This window comes from Danio aesculapii, chromosome 21, assembly GCF_903798145.1.
Source record: "Danio aesculapii chromosome 21, fDanAes4.1, whole genome shotgun sequence".
NCBI classification, from domain to species: domain Eukaryota; kingdom Metazoa; phylum Chordata; class Actinopteri; order Cypriniformes; family Danionidae; genus Danio; species Danio aesculapii.
Window position 1 is genome coordinate 21075113 of NC_079455.1, and position 27563 is coordinate 21102675.

At 35.3% G+C, this 27563-nt stretch overlaps 1 protein-coding gene across 1 annotated transcript in view; it reads left to right on the top strand.

The window, feature by feature from the left end:
- The window catches only part of igsf9bb (immunoglobulin superfamily, member 9Bb), a 189410-nt gene that overhangs the window by 134429 nt on the left and 27418 nt on the right, over positions 1-27563 (top strand). The window contains exons 13-17 of the mRNA XM_056446481.1: positions 8087-8262; positions 10179-10405; positions 10866-10950; positions 12784-12945; positions 20796-20841. Of these exons, the coding sequence (XP_056302456.1) occupies positions 8087-8262; positions 10179-10405; positions 10866-10950; positions 12784-12945; positions 20796-20841 (696 nt within the window). The remainder of the gene's footprint in view (positions 1-8086; positions 8263-10178; positions 10406-10865; positions 10951-12783; positions 12946-20795; positions 20842-27563) is intronic.

Below are 27563 nucleotides of genomic sequence, written 5' to 3' on the forward strand. Positions count from 1 at the left end.
TACAACTTTGTCTTGTACCTTCTCACAGTTCATTTAAACAATTTTTGATATTTTAACCATACACAGACAGCCAACAATCACATGTAAGTATTGTATTATTCAGGGTTTAAAGGGCGATCTGGAGGAAATTTTATTAATGAATGATTCATAATGGCTTACTTAGCAGCACGGCCATCTCCTCCGCCTGTCTCCATCTCTCTGCTGCTCATGCCGGTGCTTTTGCATCCCTGCTCTCTCTCTCTTTAGCACTGCCTCCTGCTATATTCACTCGAATATCAGCATTCTATAGCTCTCTATGCTTCTGCGCTTATAGAATGGCATGTGCTTCGCTGTAACCTCTGTTTGTATGCTTCGGTGCGTATCACCAAGAACGTCACAATCGGCACATTCTTGGAAGCTCCTTCAAATGGTGTGTGTTAGCTAGCACAACTTTAAACGTACTCGTTTTTTAGAGCATATTTCTGCAATGTCACACCAAGTGACAGATGGCAGCAGGGTTTCATGGGAATGTAGCATGTACAGGTTTAGCCCATTACAAGCCCCAGAGACGGATTACAGTCCTTTTTGAGCTATAAATAGGCATGGAATTTACTTTGAATGTTTAGAGACACATGCGGATGTCATAAAGAGAAAGAGTAATGGTCATGTAAGGATCGTTGGACTTGGGTATATTTAGGGGTTCATAATGAAAAGGGGTTTTCAAGCATCCAAGCAGTCAAAAAGCTGTAATTTGTTGTTACAACGTGTTCTGTTTCAAGAGTTCACACTTAGCTGATGATCCATCAAAAGCTTGTTTGGCATGCTGTCCTGGGAGAGAGCCCTGGGCTCGAGGATCCTCGAGCCCAGGGCTCCCTCCTGTTCGCAGAGCGAGAGAAGAGCTTGAGCTCGGTGGATCTCAGAACTCCCCGGCTGCAGAAGCTAAGGGAACACGTGAGTAGAAGGGAGCTAGACAAGTGCCTGATTTGCTAAGTCTGTTATGCATTAAGGATATCTTTTGGATGGTGGAGGAAACCGGAGAATTTGGGGAAAACCCACGCGGACACGGGGAGAATATATAAACTCCTCACAGAAACGCTCACCTGCCTGGCGGGACCAGGGCCGGCGGTGCTCTTGCTGTGGAGCTAACAGTGCTAACCACTTGGCCGCCGTGCCACCCGGTAAAGGAGAAAAATGGGGAGGAAGGGGGGTTTCTTCCAAACGAAGATAAAGTGGACTGAAAAATGTGGTTATTTCTAGTAACTTAGGAATCATATGAATGGAAGATCATGATTAGCTTATACGAGATCGGCTGTGATAAATCCAACCCAGGCTCATTCTGAAAACATACCTCCATGGACGTTTCTGGAGACCGCAAAATACGTCCCGGCGGCACGTTTTTCTGCAGTTTTTGTTTTCGCGAATCCGCCAGAGGTTTCTGTGTACGCTTTTTGAGATCTCAAATTTCCCTCGCGAGTGCCATTTGTGCCTGCTGTTCTCGCGTAAACCCACCAGAGGCTGCTGTCGACTTTTTGACAGGCTTTCTGACTGACTGAGTGAACGATCGGCTGACCCACCCTCCCCCTTCCCTAAACCCACCAATTTTATCGATTGAACCACCCACCCACTTCCCTAAACTCAACCAACACATTTCAAAAACAATCCAAAAAAACAAAAGCCCTCGTCTGATTTTTTTTTACCACTTTTTCAGACTTTACCACATTCTCATCCTGCTATTCACTTGTTTGTTTTATATGTTGGATTCTGTTTTTATCTTACCTGCTTTCTGGAACCACTTTCACCTGACTCGAACCCCTTCTTCGTGGTCAACTCCTCTCTGCATCTCAAATCCGCCGATGTACGGGTCAGCTGGTAAGCGCGAAAAGGAACGGCGTCACACCACCCAGTATCGTTCGATTAAAAAAATGAAATGCAGCCATACGTGCTGTCTCCAGAAACGTCCGCAGGGCTACGTTTTCACAATGAGCCTGTGTTGCATTTTCATCTCTCAAAACTCAGTTGGAACTATTTAAGAACTAAGAGAATTTCTTGTTATTATTTTACCTTAATTGCTCAATTCTATTCATTTTTGTTATCAAAACCATCTCAAAAACCATCCTTATCTTTAGCCAGCACCATCTCGAAAATATCCTTTCTTGTGATCAGGTCTGGATGGGGCCACTGAGGCAGACTACTGTAACTACAAACAACAGCCGTTAAAATGTCATTAATTTTTTTTAATAGATTACAGTGTATGCTAAACAAATTACAGCAAGAATCCGTTGATGACTATTTCTGGGTCAGATTGCAGACCTAAAATGCTAATTCATGTTCATTTATATATTTGTATGGTTTATTCTTAGACGTTTTGTTGTCACAAAAGTTATTTGAAACTGTAATATATATATATATATATATATATATATATGCATGGCTGATATATAAAACACTTTAATAGATTTGATAGAGATACCTAATGCGACATCCCCTCTTAAACCAAAAGTTTGAGAACAGTGCACGGTTCCTTATGATTTCAAAAATGCTGTGAAATAGTGTGAAATATTAATGCAGTTTGAAACAAATGCTGTCCTCTGCAATATATATTTAAAACATGATTTATTTCTCTGATGGCAAAAATGGTAAGCATCATTACTCCGGTTTTCGATGTCACATACACACACACATACTGACATGGAAGTAACATTTAAATGATAAATTAACAAAACTATTTTTGTTTACAATACTGTAAATTTGAGCACTTATGTAAATTTATTTTTCAATTGCTTCAAACTTTTTGTAGTTGCATTACACGTCCTCAAAGTTTTATTAAAGCCATGCCATATATGTTGTTTTTTATTTAATATTTAATTAATGTTTAATAATTTTCCTTTTATTTGCCAGCACAAAAAAAAAATAACTGGATGAAAGGATGAGGGATTATGGAGTGTATAATTCATCCTGGTTGTGTTCAAAATCATTTGAAATGCAACTTACTGTTAAAGCTGCAATATCTGCCCTGTCTTCAATTTAATTCATCTTTGTTTCCATAGCGCTTTTACAATGTAGATTGTGTCAAAGCAGCTTAACATTGAAGTTCTAGTAAATTGAAACTGTTTCCAGTTTCCGAGTTGAAGTTTAGTTCAGTTCAGTGTGGTTTAAATTTCACTGCTGAAAGTTCAAACACTGAAGAGCAAATCCATCGATACACAGCTTCACAAATCCCAAATTATCTGCACAATTATTGCACTTTTATTACACAAATTTTTTTATATTACATTAACCAAAAACCCATTATGGTATCCAGTTTTATCTGAACTAAATCAGAAGTTTTGAAAGACTTCTATGCAGACCGCACTCTAGAAGGTTGTATTCTCCTCATGTTGTATGCTCATAGAGCAATTAAGTTGATGGGGTTATTGAAGTGAGGAGATATGTGTCACAATGTTTTGGGAATGTTTTCATTATCCCATACAAATTTTTGTTCTTTTATTATGGGCTTGTTCTTGTTCGCTTTTTTTCCTAGCAAGATCTAGCAACACAAGTGAGCCAAGGCTTGAATGTTTTGTCCTGGGATTTCTTGCACCACACATACAAAAGACAGATTCGACTGATGCACTTTTAAATTCATTAATAACACAGCTAGTTTTTCAGTTTAGTTGTAAACAAAGAGCAAATACCTTTGTATGTGCCGTTGTAGTCAAGATGCATTCCTCTTTTTCTTTTTACGGTTGTTACTACCTATAATTTTTAACTATGGGATTGTTGCTGTTCTATTTTTCTAGCAAGATCTGATTGGTAAAGGTAACTTGTGCAGGTAACAACTTGTTGTTCAGTTTGATTCTAAACACAGCAGAACCCTAAAATTTCAAAAACTGCTTGATGAACAAAATTCAATTTCTCATTTCAAATCAGCAACAAAATTTGAAGTGGCCAGTCCCATTACTTTTGTTGCTTAATTATGTTTCAATCATATTATTTCCAGTTTGTTCCAGCTACTGCGCATGATCAAAGATTGGCAAGTATTGTATTACAGGACACCTGTCTCGACTACAGCTGTTTCAGTTGGTACAAAAACTTGAACACAGACTCTGGAACAAAACTGGATGACAACACTGAAAAGACAGTAGTCGCCAAATGGCAGGGATTGCAGTTGTTGTGCCGTGAAATGCACCTCTGTCAAATTATGCAACCCCTTGCTGAATTTACGACCTGATTGCCTAATCACAACCACACCCCCTAATCCTAACCCTACCCCCACACTCTACCCTATACTGGTCAATGTGGAGAGGCATAATCCAACAAGGGTGCGCTTTTCGGCACTACACTGTAATGAATAAAAAAACTCCAGTCTGTAAAGATTGACGATTGGCTTTTTTTGTCCAGAAGGTGGGACTCCCTTCAGTGTGACAATCATTCAGACCATTGGACTTTTCTCCATTTATTGTAATACAAGTGAACAGTCATGTTTATATCTAATCTCAGAAATAAATGTACGAGAGCTGTCACTGCATTGGTACTTCTTCAAAACGCATTCTTTTGGTATCTAAACTTCATATTGGTATCTAAACAGTAGGTTAGTATACCTTTTGAATTGTTTGGTATTAAAATGTTCCAACATTACTGCACAATCTGTACCCGTGAGAATAAGAATCAGAATCAGTTTTATTGCCAAATGTGCTTCACACACACAAGGAATTTGTTTTGGCTACAGAAGCTTCCAGTGTACATAAAGTGAGTACTACAGTATCAGCACAAATGCTAAAGCTTGCACAAATGGTAATCCACAAATGGTTAAAAGTATAGAAGCTCCGTCGAAGAATAAAAGAAAGCTTGCTAATCCTCACTTGAGAGCCAGGCCTGTTTCATAGCTTCTAGCTTCTTCTCAGATCATCTTTATCTGCTGGTCTGATGTGTCCACCACGGGTGCCCGAGTGTTTGCAGGCCTGTGCCAGGATCTGACTAAAAGTGTCATTTGAAGCATTGGCCGGTGTGAGTCATGCTTTAAAGGTTGTGTGTGAATGGCCTTTAAAGGTGGCCCATGTGAGATTAAACAACAGCTCGTTGACGCAGATAGTTGGCGTGTTCCTGCTACTTCCTGTGCGTTGCAGGAGAGGTGCTGAGCGACCGCTGAGACGCTGTGAATAACACAAATCTCAAGAGCCTGCCAACCCTCATGCTGGAAGGCCATGGAGGAAGTGATCAATTATACCTCAGTGGAATATTGTGACTCACACCAATAGGAACACTGGCTGATGACGTACATACTCTATTATTTTCTGATTTCTTCTTGAAAGTCATGAATATCGACACTCCAGAGTCGTTTTAAATTCTCAGAAAGATGTATTGTGTTAAGTATTGAATTCGTCAGTGTAACAAATTTTATTTTAAAGTTCCTGATTTAGTTTATGACATATTTTATCTTACTCACTCACACTCCAGGACTCAAACCAGGGACCTTCTTGCTGCAAGGCAATCGTGTTAACCACATTAGAGAAATGAACTTGGGTTTGTTAATGATTTTCTGTTTATCACTTTAAAATTAATAGCCTAAATAATAATTATTACTTGTTGAAATGATTACAATATATATTTACACAACAGTTCTCTCTGGTTCTTGAATCCGATTGGCTGATAGCACTCGTTCTAGCCTCTTCACCCTTCACCCTTGTGTATTACTCCGCCCACATACAGCGACAAGCTCTACGGTTTGACAAATCTTGCAGCTGTTGGACAATATAATGTACTTTTGAGGCTCTTTTAGTCGAGAGTGTAGTTGTTTAGATTGCAACTATGCAGTTTATTTATAAGGATAGTACCTTTTTTAAATATTTATCATTTCTGAGAGCGCGTCGGCTGCCATTAGCCTGTTGTAACGGCCTGCGTACGGTACAATATGCATAGCCATCAAATAAAAGTTTACCAAGACAATTTCCCTCAGTAATATTTTATTGTCCATAAAATGGGTATACTGTCCTTAACAAAAAAAAAAGCCACACACAGTGTTAAAGTTACTGAAATAAAGGAAAATAAATGGAGCAACAGTACATTACCCTCACACAAAGGGGTTATACACCTTCTTACTTATTACACTGTCTTTGAGCAAAGACGGTTGACGATGTTCATCCACAAGATGGTCACAGAGTCCGCATAATAAGCCCTACACTGTAAAAAAAATGCAGGGTTCCACACAATTCATTCATGTTGTCCCAACACAAATTGATTAAGTTCACTTAACACTTTTAATAAATTTATGTGGATTGAACCTAAAAAAAATTAGGTTGTCCCAATAAAATCTCAAGAATGGTTTAGCTCATGGTTTGAACATGCACAAAAAAACAGCATAATTTCAAACTATAACTGATGAAATCATTATAAATCAGGTAAATGACATTCTGTCGATCTCTCTCTCTTTTGTATGTTGTAGTGCTGTATTTATACCATAGTAATAGTGTGATCTCCCAATTGCAACAGAGAAATACGGGGAAATTTCTGTAGACTGAGATGCCGTTTAGCCTTATAATCGTAAACTGTGAGCAAAATCACCTGTTTTTGTCATTACTTTAGACATTATGCTAGAGAATCATTCAAATACTACCTCTAAAGTGATGTTAGTAAATGAGCAATGGTTTCTGCTGTTCTGACATCAGATGCAGATGTGAATGAATGGTGGAAGAAAGTGGTTCCTCTTACAAAAGAGTTTTGAAACTCTCCGTGTTTGATTTTCTTTTTTTATACACTCAATTATGCCATTGAACTGTTGTATAAACGCAATATCACACTGGTTGCAGTGCGATGTGGCTGTATATCGTCACTTTGCAAGATACTAGTATTGAGCTTTAAGTGTAATTCAAAGGCTTGGTTAATTAGGTTAGGGCAGTGTTTCCCAACCCTGTTCCTGAAGGCACACTAACAGTACACATTTTCAACCTCTCCCTAATCAAACACACCTGAATCAACTAATCATAACATCAGAAGAGACTCCAACACCTGAAGTTAATGGGTCAGAAAAGGGAGACATCCAAAATATGTACTGTTGGTGTGCCTCCAGGAACAGGGTTGGGAAACACTGGGTTAGGGGAATTATTGGACTACAGTGATTTGTTCTGTATAGCAAATCAAGAAAATATTTTTAAAAATGTTTTTATTCCAGCCAAAGTGAAAGAAATAAATCTTTCTCCAGGAGGAAAAATATACTATTGGAGCTACTGTGAAAATTCCTATGCTCTCAGATGAGCTAATATTTCTGCCTCCAACTCTATGGGCCCCATCATACATTCGGCACAATAAGGTGCAAGATGTGTATGGTGCGATTTGTTGCTATTTTCAGACCAGCGTAACCCTTATTTTCATGTTGTGCACCACATCGTTTAAATAGCAAATCCATTTTGTGCCATTTTCTGGACTCATGAGTGTGCTGGTCTAAAAAGGAGGTGTGCGAAGTAAATGATGCAATGCAACTGACTCTTAAAAGGAATGATACACTGATTGGTTTAGAACACGTTATGCTCAGAACACACCCATAACTCATTAAGAGAATAAGCACATCCCTGTTACACCATACTCCGGGTGCAAATCATATTTTTCCATCCTTAAAATAGTAAAAGTGGATTCCGACATGCTTTTGCGCCCTGAGCTTTAGACTTTGTGCCTAGATCAATAAAATAGAGCTCTATATATGTTTTTTTTTCAAGCCAATTTTAACTTGAATTTGCCACAAATACTTTTCAGGACCTCTTCAAACATTTGCAGCCACCTCGTTTTCCTTAAGTGACATATTCTCCATACGCCTCTTTTTAAGCCATAGGTCATTTCTGAGAGAGATGTGCAGAAAGGCTGTAGGTCATACGAGAACATGTATGAAGATATTTTTAGACCAATTGGCACTGGAAAACAGTTGCAATCTTCAGGATTTCCTCTGGGAAGCCGTGAGACAGTTTTGTATTATTGGATATCCCTGAGCACTCACACTGAGCCAAACAAGCTGTCTTTTTTTTTTTTTTGCGTGGAGTTACAGGCAATGCTCTCATCAGTGTTGTGAGTGATCATTGTGTGAGTGTTTGCGCATGTGCTGAACTGTCTCCATCTGTACGTCTGCCTCCTCCTCGTGCAGGGTGAAGAGGGAGCAGTTGGGACCGCATGACTGGCTGTCCATGCCTGTGCCCAGCGGACAGCACTGGCTCCTGGTGCAAGGTCTGGAGCCCGAGACGGCCTACCAATTCAGCGTCCTGGCCCAGAACAAGCTGGGGACGGGCCCATTCAGCGAGGTCGTCACTGTGAACACACTAGGTTGGCCAACTGTGCAATACAGCATTCAATGACAAGTTCACTCTGTGGGCCTTATCATACACCCTGCGCAATAAGTGCAAGACGTGTTTGCCGTGATTTTCACTATTTTCAGACCAGCGCAACTTTAATGTTCACGTTTTGCACCACATTGTTTAGTGAGCAAATCTATTTGCACCACTTTGTGGACTCATGGGTGTGCTGGTCTAAAATAGAGGTGTGTTAAAGTGCATTGTTGGCGCATTGCTATTTTGAAGTATTGAAATACACCGCCAGTGACCATCTGAAAGCAGGTCTGACAGAATTTACATTTACAGACAGGAAATCTGACTGGGATTCCTTAGTGGATCAGTTAAAGGGAAAGTTCTCCTGAAATTCTGAATATGCTGGTTATTTACTCACCCTCAGGGCATCCAAGACATAGGTGATTATTTTGAGTGAAAGATTAAAAAAAATGCAAATCAATGGCTACTTGCACATTATTTACATTACATTATTCACAGAAGGATTACCTTTAATCCATAGCCCTGTATACATGTGTTCATGAAAGTTTAGAGCTTGAGCTTCTTGCCACATGATCTATGCTTGGGCACAAATGATTATAAACGTTCTGATAAAAAAAAAAACTTGTATATATTACTTATATATGCAAAGAAATATTAATTTCTTTCACATGAAAAGGCAAATCATTAAAAGTTTACAAAATATGTTTTTTGAAACCTCATATTAGTCAAACAAAAATCAGAGTTTCCACAAAGCTAAGATACCATGTAAAATATATAAAAAACTTTTAACACTGATGATAATTACAAATATTTTTTGTACGCACAATTGGAATAATTTCTGAAGGATTGTGTAACACTGAGGACTGAAGTAATTATGCTAAATATTCAGTTTTCTATCCCAGGAACAAATGACTACTTTATGTTTTATGTTGCAAAGTATATCATATTTTAAAATGTATTAAAGCATGCAGTCCTTCCTTTTTCAATTGATTTATTTTAAGATGTTTTTTTTAAGATATATACACACACACAAAACAAGAACAAACATTGGCTCATACTGGACATACAAAAGACAATATAAAAAAAAAAAAAAAAAAGGAAACACACACACACACACACACACACACACACACATCATCATTTTTTTAAAAACATACAATCAAAACTAGAGAGGGTGTATAACTTACACCTCAGAGGGGTCACGGTATTGCTCTTGACATTTGTCAGAAAATGAAGAAATTGACCCTTAATTGCCAAAAATTTTCTTATGGGGCTAGTCTTTAAAAATCTAAGTCTCTCCATCTGAATAACAGATATCATGTCAGAAATCCAGTTCTGGAATGAGGGAGGTGAAGGTGATTTCCAATTGTTAAGCATTATAGTCTTTTAAACACCACCATGTCTTGCATTAAAGACTCTTGCATTGTTTGAGGGCGAGAAGATGTGTTTTGTGAGAAGCCAAAGATGGCAAGTTTGGCATCTGGTAGAAAAGGTCTGCTGTAAGCCTTGGAGTACCAGTCAAATATGTTTGTCCTGACTCTATTCAGTAAGGGACAGAGCCAATAGGCGAGAGCAACCATGCCCTCTGCTGTCTTGCATCTATCGCACATTGGTGAGACAGATTTGTTACTTTTGATTGTGAAAGGATTTAATATTTCATTTATATTCATTTAAAAGTAACACATTTATACTTAAATACATTTAATTTTTCATTCATTTATTCATTTTATTTATCATTTGTCATTTATTCTTGGGATGGAAAACTGAATATTTAGCATAATTTCAGTCCTGAGTGCTGTTTTTGATGAAATAAACGCAGCTTTTGTGATAATAATAACAATAATAATAATAATAATACAAAAAATAATAATAACAATAATAATAAACAGAGTGTTTTGCTTTACCCCCCTCCAGTATTTCCTATAAGTACCCCAGAACCACTGGTGCTGCTTACCCCACCACGGTGCCTCACAGCCAACCGGACACAGCAGGGAGTCCTGCTCACATGGATCCCTCCAGCCAATCACACGTCGCCAATCGATCACTACATCATGGATTTCCGCCTCGGGGAGAGATGGGATGTTCTTGATGATGCAATTCCTGCTGGAGAGACTGAGCTCTTGGCCAGAGACCTGATTCAGGTATGCCTGATGTGACTTTCAAAAGTTTGACCGCTTGTATTGGCATTTCTACAGGAGTTTTATATAAACAGTGCATATGTTAGATGACAAACATAGAACCAGGTTTGAGAAGGTTACTTTTACTACTACGGATTACAGATTGTAGCATATTTTGTTAGATAACACAAGTTTAGTAATGTAACCTTAATACTTTGGAATACTAATAAGGTAAGCACAGTTTTCTAAAGAACAATGACACCCACAAAATGTATTTCCTCTTTTTTTTTTAATCCCTTTATGTTATTATGTGAGGAAAATGAAATATTATTTTATAATTAAAAAGAAATGGATGATTGGGATACATTGTACATTCTACATTGTACATTCAGGGGTAATGCTTAATGAACAAAACAAATAAAATAATCATATCATGTGATGAAGGTGATATACCTATGCTGTAGTTGTCTGGGTTGTGTTGCAGGAGGCCTGGTATGAGTTCAGAGTGATGGCGGTTATGGAAGACCTTGTCAGTGAGCCCAGTAATGTAGTGGGAGTCTCTAGCACAGGTCAGTGCTCAAATCAAGAGCATTTTGAATGTGTGCTGCATGACGTCATGCAACATGTTGTTCTAATATGTTTGTATAGACCCACAGAAATGCTTATGGAATGAGTTGACTGAATTAGTGAGGATCCGATGAGACTCTGCTGCCATCTGCTGGAGCTTGTATTCAAATCATGTTTTAGAATTAAACATATATCTTCAAAAAGATCAGTGAACAGTAATGTTCCTCTTTAATTAATAAATATAGTTGTGTAAAAAAAAAGGTTTCAATCTCTCAAGCTACAGTTTGTGTTCAAGGATAATTAAATTTAAAACTTAAACATTTGCCAAAGACTTTGATCATCTCATTTTGCTTAGTATTTAGTAGGCATGTCACTTGTATTTATTATGTATCTTGTCTTGTAATATTTATTATCTTGTAGATAAACCTTCATGTTTGCACTTGGATATGTTTTCAAAATATAATGTTATTATTTATTTTATTTATTTATGGTTATAAAATTATAACCACTTCAGCTATTTGATTAGAAACATAGTAAATCAGGCCCATAGCCAGCCTATTAAAAGGGGTGGTTCTTTTTTCTCAAAAAGTGAACCTTTTTGCATTTATTCACCTCAAATTATGAGGTTCAAATACTGCATTTTAGTGACATTTTAAGCACTAATTTGTGCTGGATTAACTTGTCGGGTGTTTATCATTACCACTCTTTTTGATGCAACAAAAATACTTCCTACATTTTTGTCAAAGGGCTTATCATGCTAAAATCAAACAAAAAGTGCTCAGGAGCTTAAATAATGTGTCTGTGCTCTTTAGATAAGGAATTCATCAGAATAAACGGCACAAATCACTCCAAGGAACTCGAAAAATGTGGAAAAAAAATATTTAAAATCCTTTATTGACATGGCTATCAAGTTAATTGACATCTCTATCCAGTTTTTTTTTAGAAATACTGTAAAAAATGGAACAAATGAGCTCCTATAGGGGCCAAATTCTGGACTTTGAATGAAGGGGAGTGGGTCTTTCGAACCAACCGAACCCCCCCTGGCTACGGGCCTTTAAATTATTATTATTATTATTATTATTATTATTATTATTATTATTATTATTATTATTATTATTACAGTTGTTTTATATTTTATATATTTTAACATATTTTCATTCCTGCTATGACAAAACTGAAGTCTCAGCAGCAATAACTTTGTCTTCAGTGTCACATGATGTTTCTGAAATCACAATATTAGGGCGCACAGAGTGAACTTGTCATTGAATGCTGTATTGTACAGTTGGCCAACCTAGTGTGTTCACAGTGACGACCTCGCTGAATGGGCCCGTCCCCAGCTTGTTCTGGGCCAGGACGCTGAGTAAGTGTTAGGTGTTAACAGACTAAACTGTTAAATGTTATGACCCTGAAATATCTACAGTAGATAATTACATTAAGTATTGTTTAATTAAAGAATATTCATTAAAACATATTTTATTTGACATAGAAAAACTTCATACCATGATGAAAGGCTTAAACCATCACTTATAATCCATATAAAGACAAATAATAAAAATATAACAAATCTAGCAATGGACAATCAAACCTGAATGCCTGAATTCACCAAATAAATAGTTTTATTCACTAAAGTCAGATTTCACTCAAAAGAAGCACAAGTCTGCCTTTCAGTCTTTGTTTTCATTCCTCATCCCAGCATCTCATTCCATTTCAGCTATTGAAATCAAACCTCTTATTAGATAAATTATTCAGAAAGAGTTGTATGGTTTGGGCACACTTAGAATAAAAGAGCTTCTATGTGTGTGTGTGCTGAAGGCGAGCTTGTTTGTATCTTTCAGACTACTTCCCACCGCCTGAGGTGCCAGACGAGGGCCTGGCGCGGCCGGTGGTGGCAGGCATTGTGGCCACCATCTGTTTCCTGGCAGCCGCCATCCTCTTCAGCACGCTAGCAGCCTGCTTCGTCAACAAACAGAGACGGCGTAAGCTCAAGAGGAGACGAGGTCAGTGCTGCTCTCACCGCCAACTCTAGCACCTCAAATCTCGTCATAGCAATAGTGCCCCATAATGCTCTTTCATGTAGTGTCTAATGAAGATGTTTGTGAATGTAAGAGGTCCAAAAGAAAGGCCCAATTTTGAAGTGCCTGAAACGTTTTAATTCCAGTCTTGCATAAATTTATATACGTTACCTGACAAAAGTCTTGTCATCGATCCCAGTTGTAAGAGCAACAAATAATAACTTGAATTCTAGTTGATCATTTGGAAAAGTGGCAGATTTTTGATGAATCATCTGTTGAACTGAAAATACTGCAGAAGACCTATTGGAACCCGCATGGACTCAAGATTCTCACAGAAATCAGTCAGGTTTGGTGAAGGAAAAATCATGGTTTGGTGGTACATTCAGTATGGGGGTGTGCGAGAGATCTGCAGAGTGGATGGCAACATCAACAACCTGAGGTATCAAGACATTTCTGCTGCCCACTACATTATAAACCACAGGAGAGGGCAAATTCTTTAGCAGGATAGCGCTCCTCATACTTCAGCCTTCACATCAAAGTTCCTGAAAGCAAAAAAGGTCAAGTTGCTCAAGGATTGGCCAGCCCAGTCACCAGACATGAACATTATTGAGCATGTCTAGGGTAAGATGAAGGAAGAGGCATTGAAGACGAATCCAACGAATCTTGATGAACTCTGGGAGTCCTGCAAGAACTTTTTCTTTGCCATTCCAGATGACTTTATTAATAAGTTATTTGGGTCATTGCAGAGATGTATGGATACAGTCCTCCAAGCTCATGGGAGTCATACACAGTAATAATTCTTTTTTTCACTGCACCATGACTATATTCTATACTATACATTATTTCTGTTAAGTGACAAGACATCAGTCTGAACAAAGTCAGACCTTACTGTTATAATTAAATAATTCAAAATCAAGGCATGATCATATTTTATTTTGGTAAAATAAGCGTAAGGCCTTTGCCCTTCATATAACCCACTTCTGAAACCAAATGAAATGTAAATGAAATCAACTAGAAATCAAGTTATTATTTGTTGTTCCTAAAACTTGCATAGGCGACAAGACTTTTGTCAGGTAGTGTTTGAAACAACTGTGTATAATGGCAGGCTATGGTCTTCATTGGCTGGCTGCAAAAAATGTGTAATTTTGCGTTCAAACACTGTGGTTGTTGGTTTGGTTTGCATTGTTGAATGTGTCTAGAAGACCCTGCTTTCCGGGACATGAAATCAAATGCACTTTACAGGCACTTCAAAAAATATGTGGATTCTGGCTCAAATTATTATGGGGAAACCATAAGGATTGTTACTGTTTGTTTCACTGTGTACACATGTGGCGAGGATGCCTCCTAAACTGAAGTTCAAATATGGTGATGAGCGATCACAAGAGACTGAGCCATCTGACCAATCAAAGCTAAAAAGCCTCCCCTTTTCCACAAGTTGCTAGTTCTAAGCTGGTTTGTCTGGCATCTTCTAAGAACTGTTTTGCTTTCACACAGACTACAGAGTCACTGTCTCATCTTTCTCAGCAACACAAGCTTTCACATGATTTCAACAAGAATCAAACACAAAACACAGCAATAATTTGACAGTATATTGTTAATAGTTTTGCGAAACTACATCAGCAGCCAAACACGAATCCAACATGTTTATGCAGTGTGCGTAGTATATATAGACAGAGAATATCATGCCATAATATGAATAAACAGAGATTAGAAGTGATAACAATGTTTTCAGCATTATGTACCGCTGCTATTTCAAAACCGTTTCTGTTTATCCCGCTGGTCATGATGACCCCACCATCAGCTCTGAACCTGCACTTAAATGGCCTTGGTAAAAAAGAGGAAACTTTAATAGAAAACAAAATAGAGAGGGAAAACATAGAAAAACAGATGCTGATGCAATGTGTAGTCAAGCCAGAAAATGTAGGCACCTGTAAACATTTTTTACACTATCATATTTAATTCAGTATTGTTATCCTCACGGCAAGAAGGTCGCTGGTTCGACTCCCGGCTGGGCCAGTTGGCATTTTTGTGTGGAGTTTGTATGTTCTCTCCGCGTGGCTTTCCTCCAGGTGCTCTGGTTTCACCCACAGTCTAAAGACATGCGGTACAGGTGAATTGAATAAACTAAATTGGCCGTAGTGTATGTGTGTTAATGAGTGTGTTTCCCAGTACTGGGTTGCAGCTGGAAGGGTGTATAAAACATATGCTGGATAAGCTGGTGGTTCATTCTGCTGTGATGACCCGGATGGATAAAGTGACTAAGCTGAAGGAAAATGCATGAATGAATATGACACGTACTCATCGCAGTAAATTGGAAGAGATTCATCTTGATAATGCCACTGGCGATATTTACACAACTATGAATAATTTGCTGGGCCACTACTAGCTTAAGTGACAGCCTGTAACCTCCTGGGTCACTGTCAGCCAGGTTTATGCAAACCTGAACTTTACACCTGAATATTTTTCCAGACTCACTGATTTCCCCTCACAGTGCAGAGCGCAGCATCCTTCTTAATATGATGCTGTCCACTTTGCAGGAATCCACTTCAGCATTTGAGGGATGGAGGTTCAAGTTTGTGTACACAAGTGGGTCGGACAATATGATAATGTTTCATTTTAATGTCAACATGAAACATCCATTTTGAAAACGGCTCTTTTTTTGACAATGAGTTAACTCTTTCTTTTGAGAGACAATAGTTTTATACATGGCGCATTTTCCGATTTAAAACTCTGCAGGATGTTTGTATTGACACAGAGTAGTGTTACACACTGCATCAAAGACCATTTTCAAAATTCCAAAATAGGGTCTCTTTAAAACTGTATAATAAGAGAATTTTAACATTTCAAAATCAAACAAACCAGTTGTTTTTGTTAGTCAGTTCTGGTAAACACTGAAAAACTTTCAATTTGTTTAAAATAAGCATGGTAATTAGGTTGTAGTAGTCTTTTCTTTCTTAATGTGATTTACAGTAAAGATTTTCTGCTGACACTTTTTGTGTGCACTTCTGGCTGCATTTGACAACAGACTTTAGTTAGCCTGGATAATGTGAACGCTGTTTTACAAATTAGAGTGTGTACCTGCAAATTGCCTCTGAGTCCATGCAAGGTAATGCAAACTTAGATACAGTTTGCTTTCGATGTGAACGAACAGAGTCATACCAAATCTTGAAAGTGACTCACTACTGATGATATGTAAATAGATCAAACTGTGTGTTTATGGGTTTATTCACTTGCTTTCCTGACAAGACTGACTGATGTGCTGAAGACAGAAAAAGAAACTTTTTAATCTCACTTTCTGCCATATTTGGCCTAACAAACCTAAAGGTGTGTTTTATTTTTAGTTCAGTTAATTTTAAACAAAACATCTGGTCCAAGATGGCCTGGATGAGGTCTCGACCTGCTTGAAAATAAGATGGCTTTGCGTCTTGTGAGAAGTAATCTGACCCGACAGATCAATGAACCAGGCTTTAGCAAAGTATTATGAGTTATTATACTGCAATGGTTTTCCAGTACATTTCAGAATGAATCATGGTTATCCTGGAGCAAAGATGAAGTAAAATTTGGTTGGAGAAACATATTTCAGTACAACCGTTCAAAGCGCATATAATTACTGCAGAAGACTGTTGCTCAAAATAATGAGGGCATGAAACTGATGTCTATTCATTCTGATGAGTTACTGAAAACTGTAGATCTTTATCATGTGCTCTGACCAATGAACTCTAAAAGTATTAGTTTGCCCAAAAATGAAAATATCTCATATCATTTCAATTCCCTGAGACCTTCGTTCATCTTTGGAACACAACTGAAAATATTTTAGAAATCTGAGAGCTCTCTCATCCTCCAAGTGCAACAACGATCCTGAGACATCGTATTAGAGTCCAGAAAAGGAACCAAAAGCATTGTCAAAACATTGTGCACTCTACATGAAATATACAAAAACACAATTACAATACTAGCATATATGTCATTACAATGTTATAATAATGTAACTACAATGTTATTACATAGTAATTATAATGTAATGACATAGTAGTTACATCCAAAATAAAAATTGTGTACTGCGTATATTTACGTATAAATACAAAAATACTCAACATTAAATATACAAAGAAATAATTACATTTACAAATATTATCTTGGATGTAACTACAATGTAATGACATAGTAATTACAATGTAACGAAATAGTAATTGCATCCACGATAAAAGAATGTAATTACATAATATGAATTACATGTGTACTGTGTATATTTATGTATATAAATATTTATGTTCATGTAACAATTTACAAATACTGGACATGAAATATACAAAAACACATTTACAATACTATCTTAGTTGTAAAAAACAATGTGATAACAATGTAATACAATGTTTTAACAATGTTATCGTGTTGTAATTATAATGTAATGACAGTAATTTCATGTGAAATAAAAGTTTGTAATTACATATGTACTGTGTATATTTACGTATAAATACACAAATACTTTACTTGAAAAATACAAAGAAACATTTAGGTTTATATAGAATATCCTGGATATAATTACAGTGTAACTGCAATGTAATGACACTGTAATGACACACAATGTGTACTGTGTATATTTATGTTTACAACTGTAAATAAATAAATACTGCACATGCAATATTCAAAGAAATATTTACATTTATAAATATTATCTTGGATGTAAGTACAATGTAGTTACATAGTAATTACAATGTAACAACATAGTAATTACATCCAAAATAAAAGTTTGTAATTACATATTGCATGTGCACTGTTTATATTTACGTAAACAACTATAAATAACCAAATACTGTACATGTAATATACAAATAAACATTTACATTTATGAATTTACATTTATGAATATTATCTTGGCTATAACTACAATGTATTTACAATGTAATGGCATAGTAATTACAATGGAACAACATAGTAATTACATTCAAGATAAACGTTTGTAATTACATATTACATCTCAGATGCAATTACAATGTTATAACCAATGTAATCATAATGTCATTACATCCAAAATAAAAGTTTGTTATTACATATGTGCTGTGTATATTTATATATAAATACACAAATACTGTACTTGAAATATACAAAGAAACATGTTTATAAATATTATCTTGTGTAATTACATTGTAACAATGTCTTAATTGCACACAAGATAAAAGTTTGTAATTACGTGTACTGTATATATTTACGTATACAACTATAAATGAACAAATACTGTACATGAAATATATAAAGAAATATTTACATTTATAAATTGGATCTTGGACGTAATTACAGTGTAATTGTACATTTACATTTATAGTATCTTGCATGTAACTACAGCATAATTACAATGTTACTACAGAGTAATTACAATGTAACGACACAGTAATTACATACAAGATAAAAGTTTATAATTACATATTATATACATGTGTACTCTGTACATTTAGGTGTAAACTATGAATACACAATGTACATGAAATATACACAAACACATTAATAAATTTATCTTGGATGTAATAACAATGTAATAGCGATGTAATAACATTCAAGATAATAGTTTGTAATTACATTATATGTGTATTGGGCATGTTTATGTAAATAACTATAAATACACAAGTACAGTACATGAAATATACAAAGAAACATGTACGTTCATAAATATTATCTTGGATGTAACTACAGTATATTTACAATATAATTACAATGTAACGACACAGTAATTGCACACATGTACAAACATGTTTATAAATCAAGATTAACGTTTGTAAATTCAAATTACTTTTTAATTACACAATACATTTTTTAATAACTGTTTCTTTTCTAACGATGTAAAATTAAAAATTTCATCTCAGTGTCAAAAAAAACGTTTCTAAATCATCAAATTTACACTATTTCAGTTTCAGGTTTCTTCTCAATTTTATGTGATGCGGCATTATTTAGTCGACTGATTTTGTGTTTCTTTCTGGTCTCTCCCCCTGTCAAAGCTTATCCTGATTGGCCCTCGTGCATGCATTCGAAATGCTGATTGGCTCACAGAACAAACCTTGTAGAGCAAAGCTAAAGTTTGACTTTGTAGATAAAACCTTTTCTGTTTTTTTTTTTTTTTAGAAAAATCTTAAAATGTAAACAACTTTAAAAAAAACATCACATGATGTAAATAAGTTGTCATTTAATAAGAATATGTGAATAAATTAATTTTGACAAAAATCAAAAATGTCAGATAGAACCTTATAATTCAGAGGTCACGATACTGTACTGTACATGAAATATACTGAAACACATTTACAGTACTATCATAAATGTAATTACAATGTTATTACATAAGATTTATAATGTAATGATTTAGTAATTGCATCCAAATTAAAAGTTTGTAATTACCCATGTACTGCACATATTTACGCATAAGTACACAAATACTGTACATAAAATATACAAATAAACATTTAAGTTGATAAATATTATCTTGGATGTAATTACAATGTAATAGCAATGTAATTACAATGTAGTGACGTGGTAAATAAGTTTGTAATTACATGTGTACTGTGTATATTTACAGCTATATATATATATATATATATATATATATATATATATATATATATATATATATATATATATATATATATATATACAGCTATAAATAAACAAATTCTGTATATGCAATATACAAAGAAACATTTACATTTATAATATTATCTTGGATGTAACTACAATGTATTTACGATGTAAGAACACAGTAATTGCACACAAGAGAAAAGTTTGTAATTACATATTGCACCTCAGATGCAATTACAATGTTATAACAATGTAATTACATCCAAAAAAGTTTGTAATTACATATGTATTGCGTAGATTCACATATAAATACACAAATACTGTATTGAAAAAAACAAAGAAACTTGTTTGGAAAATTATCTTGGATTTATTTACAATGTAATAGCAACGTAATTGCAATGTAATGACTTAGTAATCACAATGTAACAACACAGTAATTGCACACAAGATAAAGGTTTGTAATTACACATGTACTGTGTATATTTACATATACAACTATAAATACAAAAATACTGTACATGAAATATACAAAGAAACATTTACAGTTAAAAAATATTATCTTGGATGTAACTACAATGTATTTACAATGTAATGACATTGTAATTATAATGTAACGACATAGTAATTACTTCCAAGATAAAAGTTTGTAATTACATATTACATGTGTACTGTGTATATTTACGATGTGACTTTAGTGGTTCAACTATAATCATACGGAGCTCCAAATTTTTTGGTCTGCACAAACTTTTTTGAATCTTCGTATAGTTACAGTTGAAGTCAAAATGAATGCTTTGACTGCTTTTGGTTCCTATTCTGGAGTTTAAATTGTCTATGAAGGATGGAAGAACTCAGATTTCATCTTAATTTGTGTTTCAAAGATGATTGAAGGTCTCAGGGATTGGAGCAACATTAGGGTACAGGTAGGTGATTAATGACAGAGTTTTCATTTTTTGGGTGACCTAATCCTTTAAAGTACGAACATGAGGCAAACAATCAATGGTATCCAACCCTTTCTCCGTCATCTCCTGAGCTGTTACTACTTCCCAACAGTGATCATCATCTGACGTAAAATATTTGGGTTTAGACCAAGCACTCAAACCGAGTGTGAATGACAGTTTGAACATCAAAAGACATTCTCAAGGTTTAAATAAAAGACAACTAATGATGCTTTAGAAATCAAGGCTTTTCGGATGTTTTTCAACAGAAAATGAGTCTGATTATGCCTGTCTGAAATCAGTAATCACGTTCTCTCTTTCTGGTTTTCTCTTCAACAGATCCCCCTCTGTCTATAACACACTGCAGAAAGAGCGTGGAGACTCCGTAAGTAGTGTCTTTAAAGAACTTCCTCATCCTTACTTTGTTCCTCAGTTTATTCAGACCGATAGTAGAGTGTGCTTCACAAATCAAGGCATTCGACAGACACACCCTCTCGTTTAAAGATCCTATTAGAAGAGCCATTAATAACTGCTCAGTGATAGGCCACTAATTCATGGATGTACTGTAGTGTGTTCATAGGATGAACAGCCTGAAGTTAATTTCATCAAAGAGCAGTTTCCTCATGTGTCTATTAGTATGGAATACTAATTAGCTAACATAGGTTTTATTTAATTTAGATCAGTACTTCTCTGCCTTTTAAGTCCAAAGTATATTTACTTTCAGGATTAAATTGTAGCGTTCCAGAAGGAGGACCAGTCTTGATCAGTCTTCATGATAACCAATGAATCTACAAAATATATTAGAGCTCAACTAAACTTTTAAAAGTGTTTTCATGATAAACCTACATTAAAAATGTCTTTTTTCGTGGCCTATGCTGTAAAAATATCAGTTAAATTACAGTTTACTATAGTTCTGTGTTTTTGTTTATTCACACTAATCAGTTGTATTATTGGACCTTGATCTCTGCTCAGAATGAATCGAGGATATCTTGATTTTTTTGTTTAAGCTTATTATAATGCTTGTTTTTTCTATATTTATATACAGTATACCCTGCTAACAGATTAAATACAGGAATGGAAAACAGAGCGCTTATTTATAATCACAGCTGTCAGTCAGCACACATTTTTTTCTGGGTCATTGCATCTTTGCTGTATGTAGTGTAAATGCAGGCATTCGATATGAGATAAAAGTGTTGTCAAAAGATATATATATGAAAAGTTCAGATGCAAAAACCTCTAAGTGCCGTCTGAAATTTCCTTTGAAAATGAGCATTTTTCTCAGACTCCTTTGTTTATGTTGAGCTATTTCCTTTTAAAGACCTTTAAAAGAGTGTATTCTTTGCCATTAACCTGAAATTACTGAACCTACACACGAGCCTCATAGAAATCCTAATTTTTTTAAGGAAATTTCAAATTGACTTTAGAGGTTTTTGCCACTGAACTCCTCATATAGTCATATATTGACAGTCATAAAATAGTATGATAATGTAATTGAACATCAAGATCTGCAGCGACAAAAAGACAGCAAAGCAGGAGCATTTTGTATCTTATCTACCACCAGAGGGCGCACATTAGTAACATAAGATGATTTACAACAGCATTTCAGAATTATTTTGAAGGCATAAACGTGTTGCAGAAGGGTGTCTTTGAGGATTCTTCATCAAGTAGATTTTTTGTGCATTTTATCTTAAAACTAATCTGGTGTGAATTCGTAAATATGTTGAACATGTTGTTAAAGGAATATACATTTACTACAGTGACTAGACACTGCAATTTCTTTTGATTAGGTGTGTTTAATAAGGAGTTAAAATATGCAGGACAGTTGTCCTTCGGGAGCTGGACCCTGGTCTGTGTGTATGACACTATAAACTATCTATCTATCTATCTATCTATCTATCTATCTATCTATCTATCTATCTATCTATCTATCTATCTATCTATCTATCCATCTATCCATCTATCCATCTATCCATCTATCTATCTATCTATCTATCTATCTATCTATCTATCTATCTATCTATCTATCTATCTATCTATCTATCTCTCTCTCTGTCTCTCTGTCTCTCTCTCTGTCTGTCTGTCTGTCTGTCTATCTTATGCATGTCTGTCTGTCTGTCTGTCTATCTGTCTATCTATCTATCCATCTTTTTTTTTTTTTTTTTTTTTGCTTTGGCCACTTTTATTGGTTAAATTTTATTAGAAGAATACTTAGATTCAGATCCGGAAATGATCTGACCTGAAAATTGAGTGAAAGTGACAAAAAGTGATATTATCCAAATAAAAGTGGCAAAAAATAATGTTTAGCGTGTCATAATTACACACTAGACCAGGAGAAAAGAACTGGTTTGCCGTGAGACAGTACTGTGTTTTAGGTAGGGTTGAAGGTTTTTTAATGTTTTTTTACAAAACTGGTGTTTAGATGTTAGATATATAGTTTATTATATATAGTATTGTAGTATATTAAATATAAACATAATAAATATAAAGCACAAAACAATTTACATATCAAATTCACAATTAAATCTAATCTACCAAACCCAACTATACTATTTTATATTAAATAACAGTTGCAGTACACACACCGCTTTCGGTGTGCAACCCGCTTAAAGGGATAATTTCACCCAAAAATTTTATTTTCCTACAATTTACTCAACTTTTATTTCTTTAACAGAACGTGGACACCTGCAACCATTGATATCCATAATTAGAAAAACAAACACTATGGAAGTCAATTGTTGCAGGTTTCCAATATTTTTATCATTAACAACTATCTTCTTTTGTGTACATCAGAAGAAAAAAACACATAAAAGTTTGAAACAAGTAAAGAGTGAGTAAATGATGACAGAAGTTTCATTTTTATATTTTATATTTTTTAGCACTCTTTAAGGCTCGTTGCTGTTTATGTTGTCAAACTGGCAGCTTGCATGTGCGTCAAGTCATTGGAGGAGAGGCCTGGTAAAAAAACTCTCTCCCAAATTTAGAATTTAGATTGCAATACCTACTCACTTAAAACAGTTGGGTTAATAATAACCCAACAGTTAACCCATAGATGGGTCAATTTGGCACCGACCTTCTGTTGGGTTATTTTAACCCAATCCATTGGGTTGATAAGGTTAACCCAACAATTTGGGTTATAAAAATAACTAATTTCTTGGGTTATTTTTTCCAAAAAGTGGCTTAACCACTATATAATAATAAATTATTATTATTATTATTATTATTATTATTATTATTATTATTATTATAGTAGTAGTAGTCATCTTTATATGTAAATAAAAAATACACAGCTTTTAATACATTGGCAAAGCTTTATTTAAATCCATGAATTTAGTGGCACTCCCACAATAACAAATGCCTGAGAGCAGTTTAGTTCATCCCCAAGCAGCAGGACAAGAGGGTTCTGTCTCTGTTGCTCCTTCTCCTCCAAGTACTGAACAAAATACAAGTATACACACATGAATTAAATAATATCCAACATTTATTGTCATAAATAATGCACCTAGAAGTCGCAAATCAACAAATTCTTGTTTTGCCTCCTGGCATGAGGGCCGAATCATGTTGCTGCACAATCTGTATGGCAGTGGAGAAAGGATAGCTGGCTGAGTTGTTAAAGCACCATCTCCAAAGCGGGATCTCCAAGGTTGTCTTTATATCAAACAGAAAAAAACACAATAATTAATCTCAAACAAGCCCCTTATATTAAAGGTGAAATGCTACAAGTTGGGATTAAAACAGAGCTGTTATGCAGGATTTTCTCACCAGATGAAATGTCTGCTTGAACTGGTAGATCCAAGGCTCTCTTCCTTTTTTTGCAATACCACAGTGATGCATCTCCCCAAATCTCAAAAAGTTTCTTTGGTGTGTGGGTATAAAATACCTGTCCTGAGCAATCTAAAAATAAATAAACAAAAACAGCACTTAAATCCATGCCATACAAACAGTACACTGGATTTATTAAAGGGATATTTTGCACAAAAATGGAAATTCTATCATCATTAATTCACCTTGTTCTAAATATCTCCTCAGATGAACACAACTAAACCATTCTTGGTCCACAGTGAAATTCCATAGCATTTTTTGTCTTCTGTTGAAGTCAGTGGTTTTGATTAAGTTTTTGATTTGCTTTGTCTTTTAAAGTTATCATTTGTGATCAGCAGAAATAAATAAAAAGTAAAAAAATAAATAAAAAAATCAAACAACAACTTGAGGGTGAGTAAATGATGAATACACCCCAAAATCAGGGAAACACCCACACACTACGGCCAATTTAGTTTATTAAATTTACCTATACTGCATGCGTTTGGACTGTGAGGGACATGCAAACTTCACACAGCAATGCCAATTGACCCAGCTCCAGGACATGATTGATTCGCCTCTGCTGCTGAATGAGTGTATGGGTGTTTCACTGATTTTTGGGTGTATTCGTCATTTACTCACCCTCAAGTTGTTGATTTATTTATTTTTTTCTGCTGACCACAAATGATAACTTAAAGGACAAAGCAAATCAAAAACTTGATCGTCCCCACTGACTTCAACAGAGGAAAAAAATGCTATGGAATTTTACACCAAGAATGGTTTAGTTACCTACTCCTCCTTATACCAAATGATGTTCGCTCCAACCTTAAAAAAGAAATTTTAAACTTGCACATGTATGCCGGACCAAATAACAACAAAAATCATGCATTTACCCAGTTTAGCAATGGAGAAAAAATAACAGGAAGGCTGCAAGTGGTCATCTCCAGGGGTACCTTAAACAGATAAAGAGAAAAAAAGGATGAAAATGCACACTTTTAGCTGCAGGATTAGTCTTTTATGTGAGTTGTTAAGGTGCATCACATTTGCAAATTTGGTGGGCAAATAAGGTCCATTTTACATGGTCAATTGTGCACTGATGTTCATCAGTGTGCTTAATTCTCATGCTCAGAAACTTGCAAAAAAGTCAAACTCTTGATCACAGATTTCTACTGAAATAACTGGAACCTGTCAGTAAATTGTCATAACACAATAATTAATATAAACAGTTTAATGTCTGTAATATCGCAATTTATTTGGTCAAATGTTCCAAGAGTGAAGTTCTGAAATTTCTGAACTGTGCTTAGACTATATCAGTCATCTGTACTCACCTGTGGCCTCATGCCTGATACAGAGTCTAATACCAAATTCACACTCAAATAAGGCACAGAAATGCTTTTGAAAGAGGCATTTGTATCTTCACACACTACAGGTGCTGTTCAGAGAAGTATAAATGCATTTAAAGAAGAATTACAAATGTATAAGTTGATATTAAGCTATATGTTGATGTAAAGACACCTTTACAGTATATGATACTGCTTAAGTGTGTGTATCTGTGCATTTTTACATCATGTACTTATTACAAAATACAGAGCTGTTGTTTTCTCACCTTTCTCAACAAGATTATCAAGGAGGATTAAAACTCGCTCTGTCCAGAGCAACCTACAATAGACAAACAAACAAAAAAATAAAATAAACCACAAATTAACATAAGCTGACAGACAACATTTATCAGTCGAGTGGTCACAGCATCACTAAAACCTCACCTGAATTGAAAACTGGGCAAGGACAGTGTATGTTTAAGGGCTTTGTATTATTGTTTATTAGCATATATTACTACTATTATTATACAAAGCTAGCAGATGTTATAATTATTATATATAATTGTTTTTAAGCTTATATTTAATTGCTGTATGACATGTATAACCGATTAAACATTTATATTAGCATCTAACATTATCAGGGTTGTGGTTTCATCCCTGTAGGTTAGTATAAGATGTAGGGAAAATGCAATTTTCAGGGCCTTCAATATAGGACACACAAACAGTAATAATAACATTTAACTTTCAGTAGTTAATAATCAAGTACCTTGAAATGGATATTGAATCCTCTTCTGATAAAAGATGATGTAGTAAGCTTCTGCTCTGCTCGTCCAGGATAACTTTCTCCCATTGTGATCCATTCAGCGCCCTCTATCGGCGAATAAGAACCAAAAATAATATAATGCTCGGATTCCGTACCTCTTGGGAAAACCAGCAACTTCCTGAACAAAATGTAGCACATATATGTGTCTATATTAGTATGTAGTTGTTACAATATAGTTTCCAAGCGAAAGGACAGTGTTTTGTAAGACAACATAACATACCTTCAACAAGACTGGACGCGACTCCGGTTTGATGTCTCTGCTGGGTCCTAAAGATGAGAATGACGGCGGAATATCTCAAATACGTGTATCACTTCCTCCAAAACAACTGTAGAGATGAACACAGAGGAAGAGAAAGCGTTTTTATCCGCATATAGATCGGCTATGAAGCGCGCACGCTTGTATTATCAATAATTAAGAGTCCAGGTGAAACAGATATAAAAAAACACGACACGGAGAGGCAATTTGATTAAAAAAATAACAACATTACTGCATTAGAGCTTGCATAAACTTTATAACGCAAGAGCAACATCACGTACGCATATTAATACAGCGGTTCTGTGTCAGTTCAATCAGTTGACTGTTGAAATTCAAAAATTGTAACCCAACAGGTTGAGTTATTAAATAAATAACCCAATAAAAGGTTTAAAATAGCCCAACAAAGCACCAAATATTTTTAACTCAACCATTGGGTTAAATAAATAACCCAACGTTTTTTAGAGTGTAGTTGTCAACTCGGAATCAATCCTACTGCACTTTTAAGTGGCACTGACATCCTGAACCAACAAAATCTGTGTTCTGATTCACTACAGTACCGGTTAGAGGTAGCAGTGGTTTTGGTATCCAACCCTAGTTGTAAATTTACACAAAACTGGATCCAGGAACATCTCAATATGGGTCAGTTTCTGCACAAACACTGAGTAATACTGTACAGGTGTGATAAAAGTGTTTTTTGTTTACTGTTGTATACACAGACATGTACCGTCCATCACAGGATGGTGTGCAATAATGGATTCCACTTTGACCAATGGCTTGTAAAAGGAACAGATCACCTGAAATTGGTTGTTGTGTGTCTCATCAAACTGTATGTGTATATTTAAATCGCTCAAATATAATCTGAGAGCTGTGGATTTGTGTTAGAAACATAAAAGCGCTTATTAGCACTTGAATAT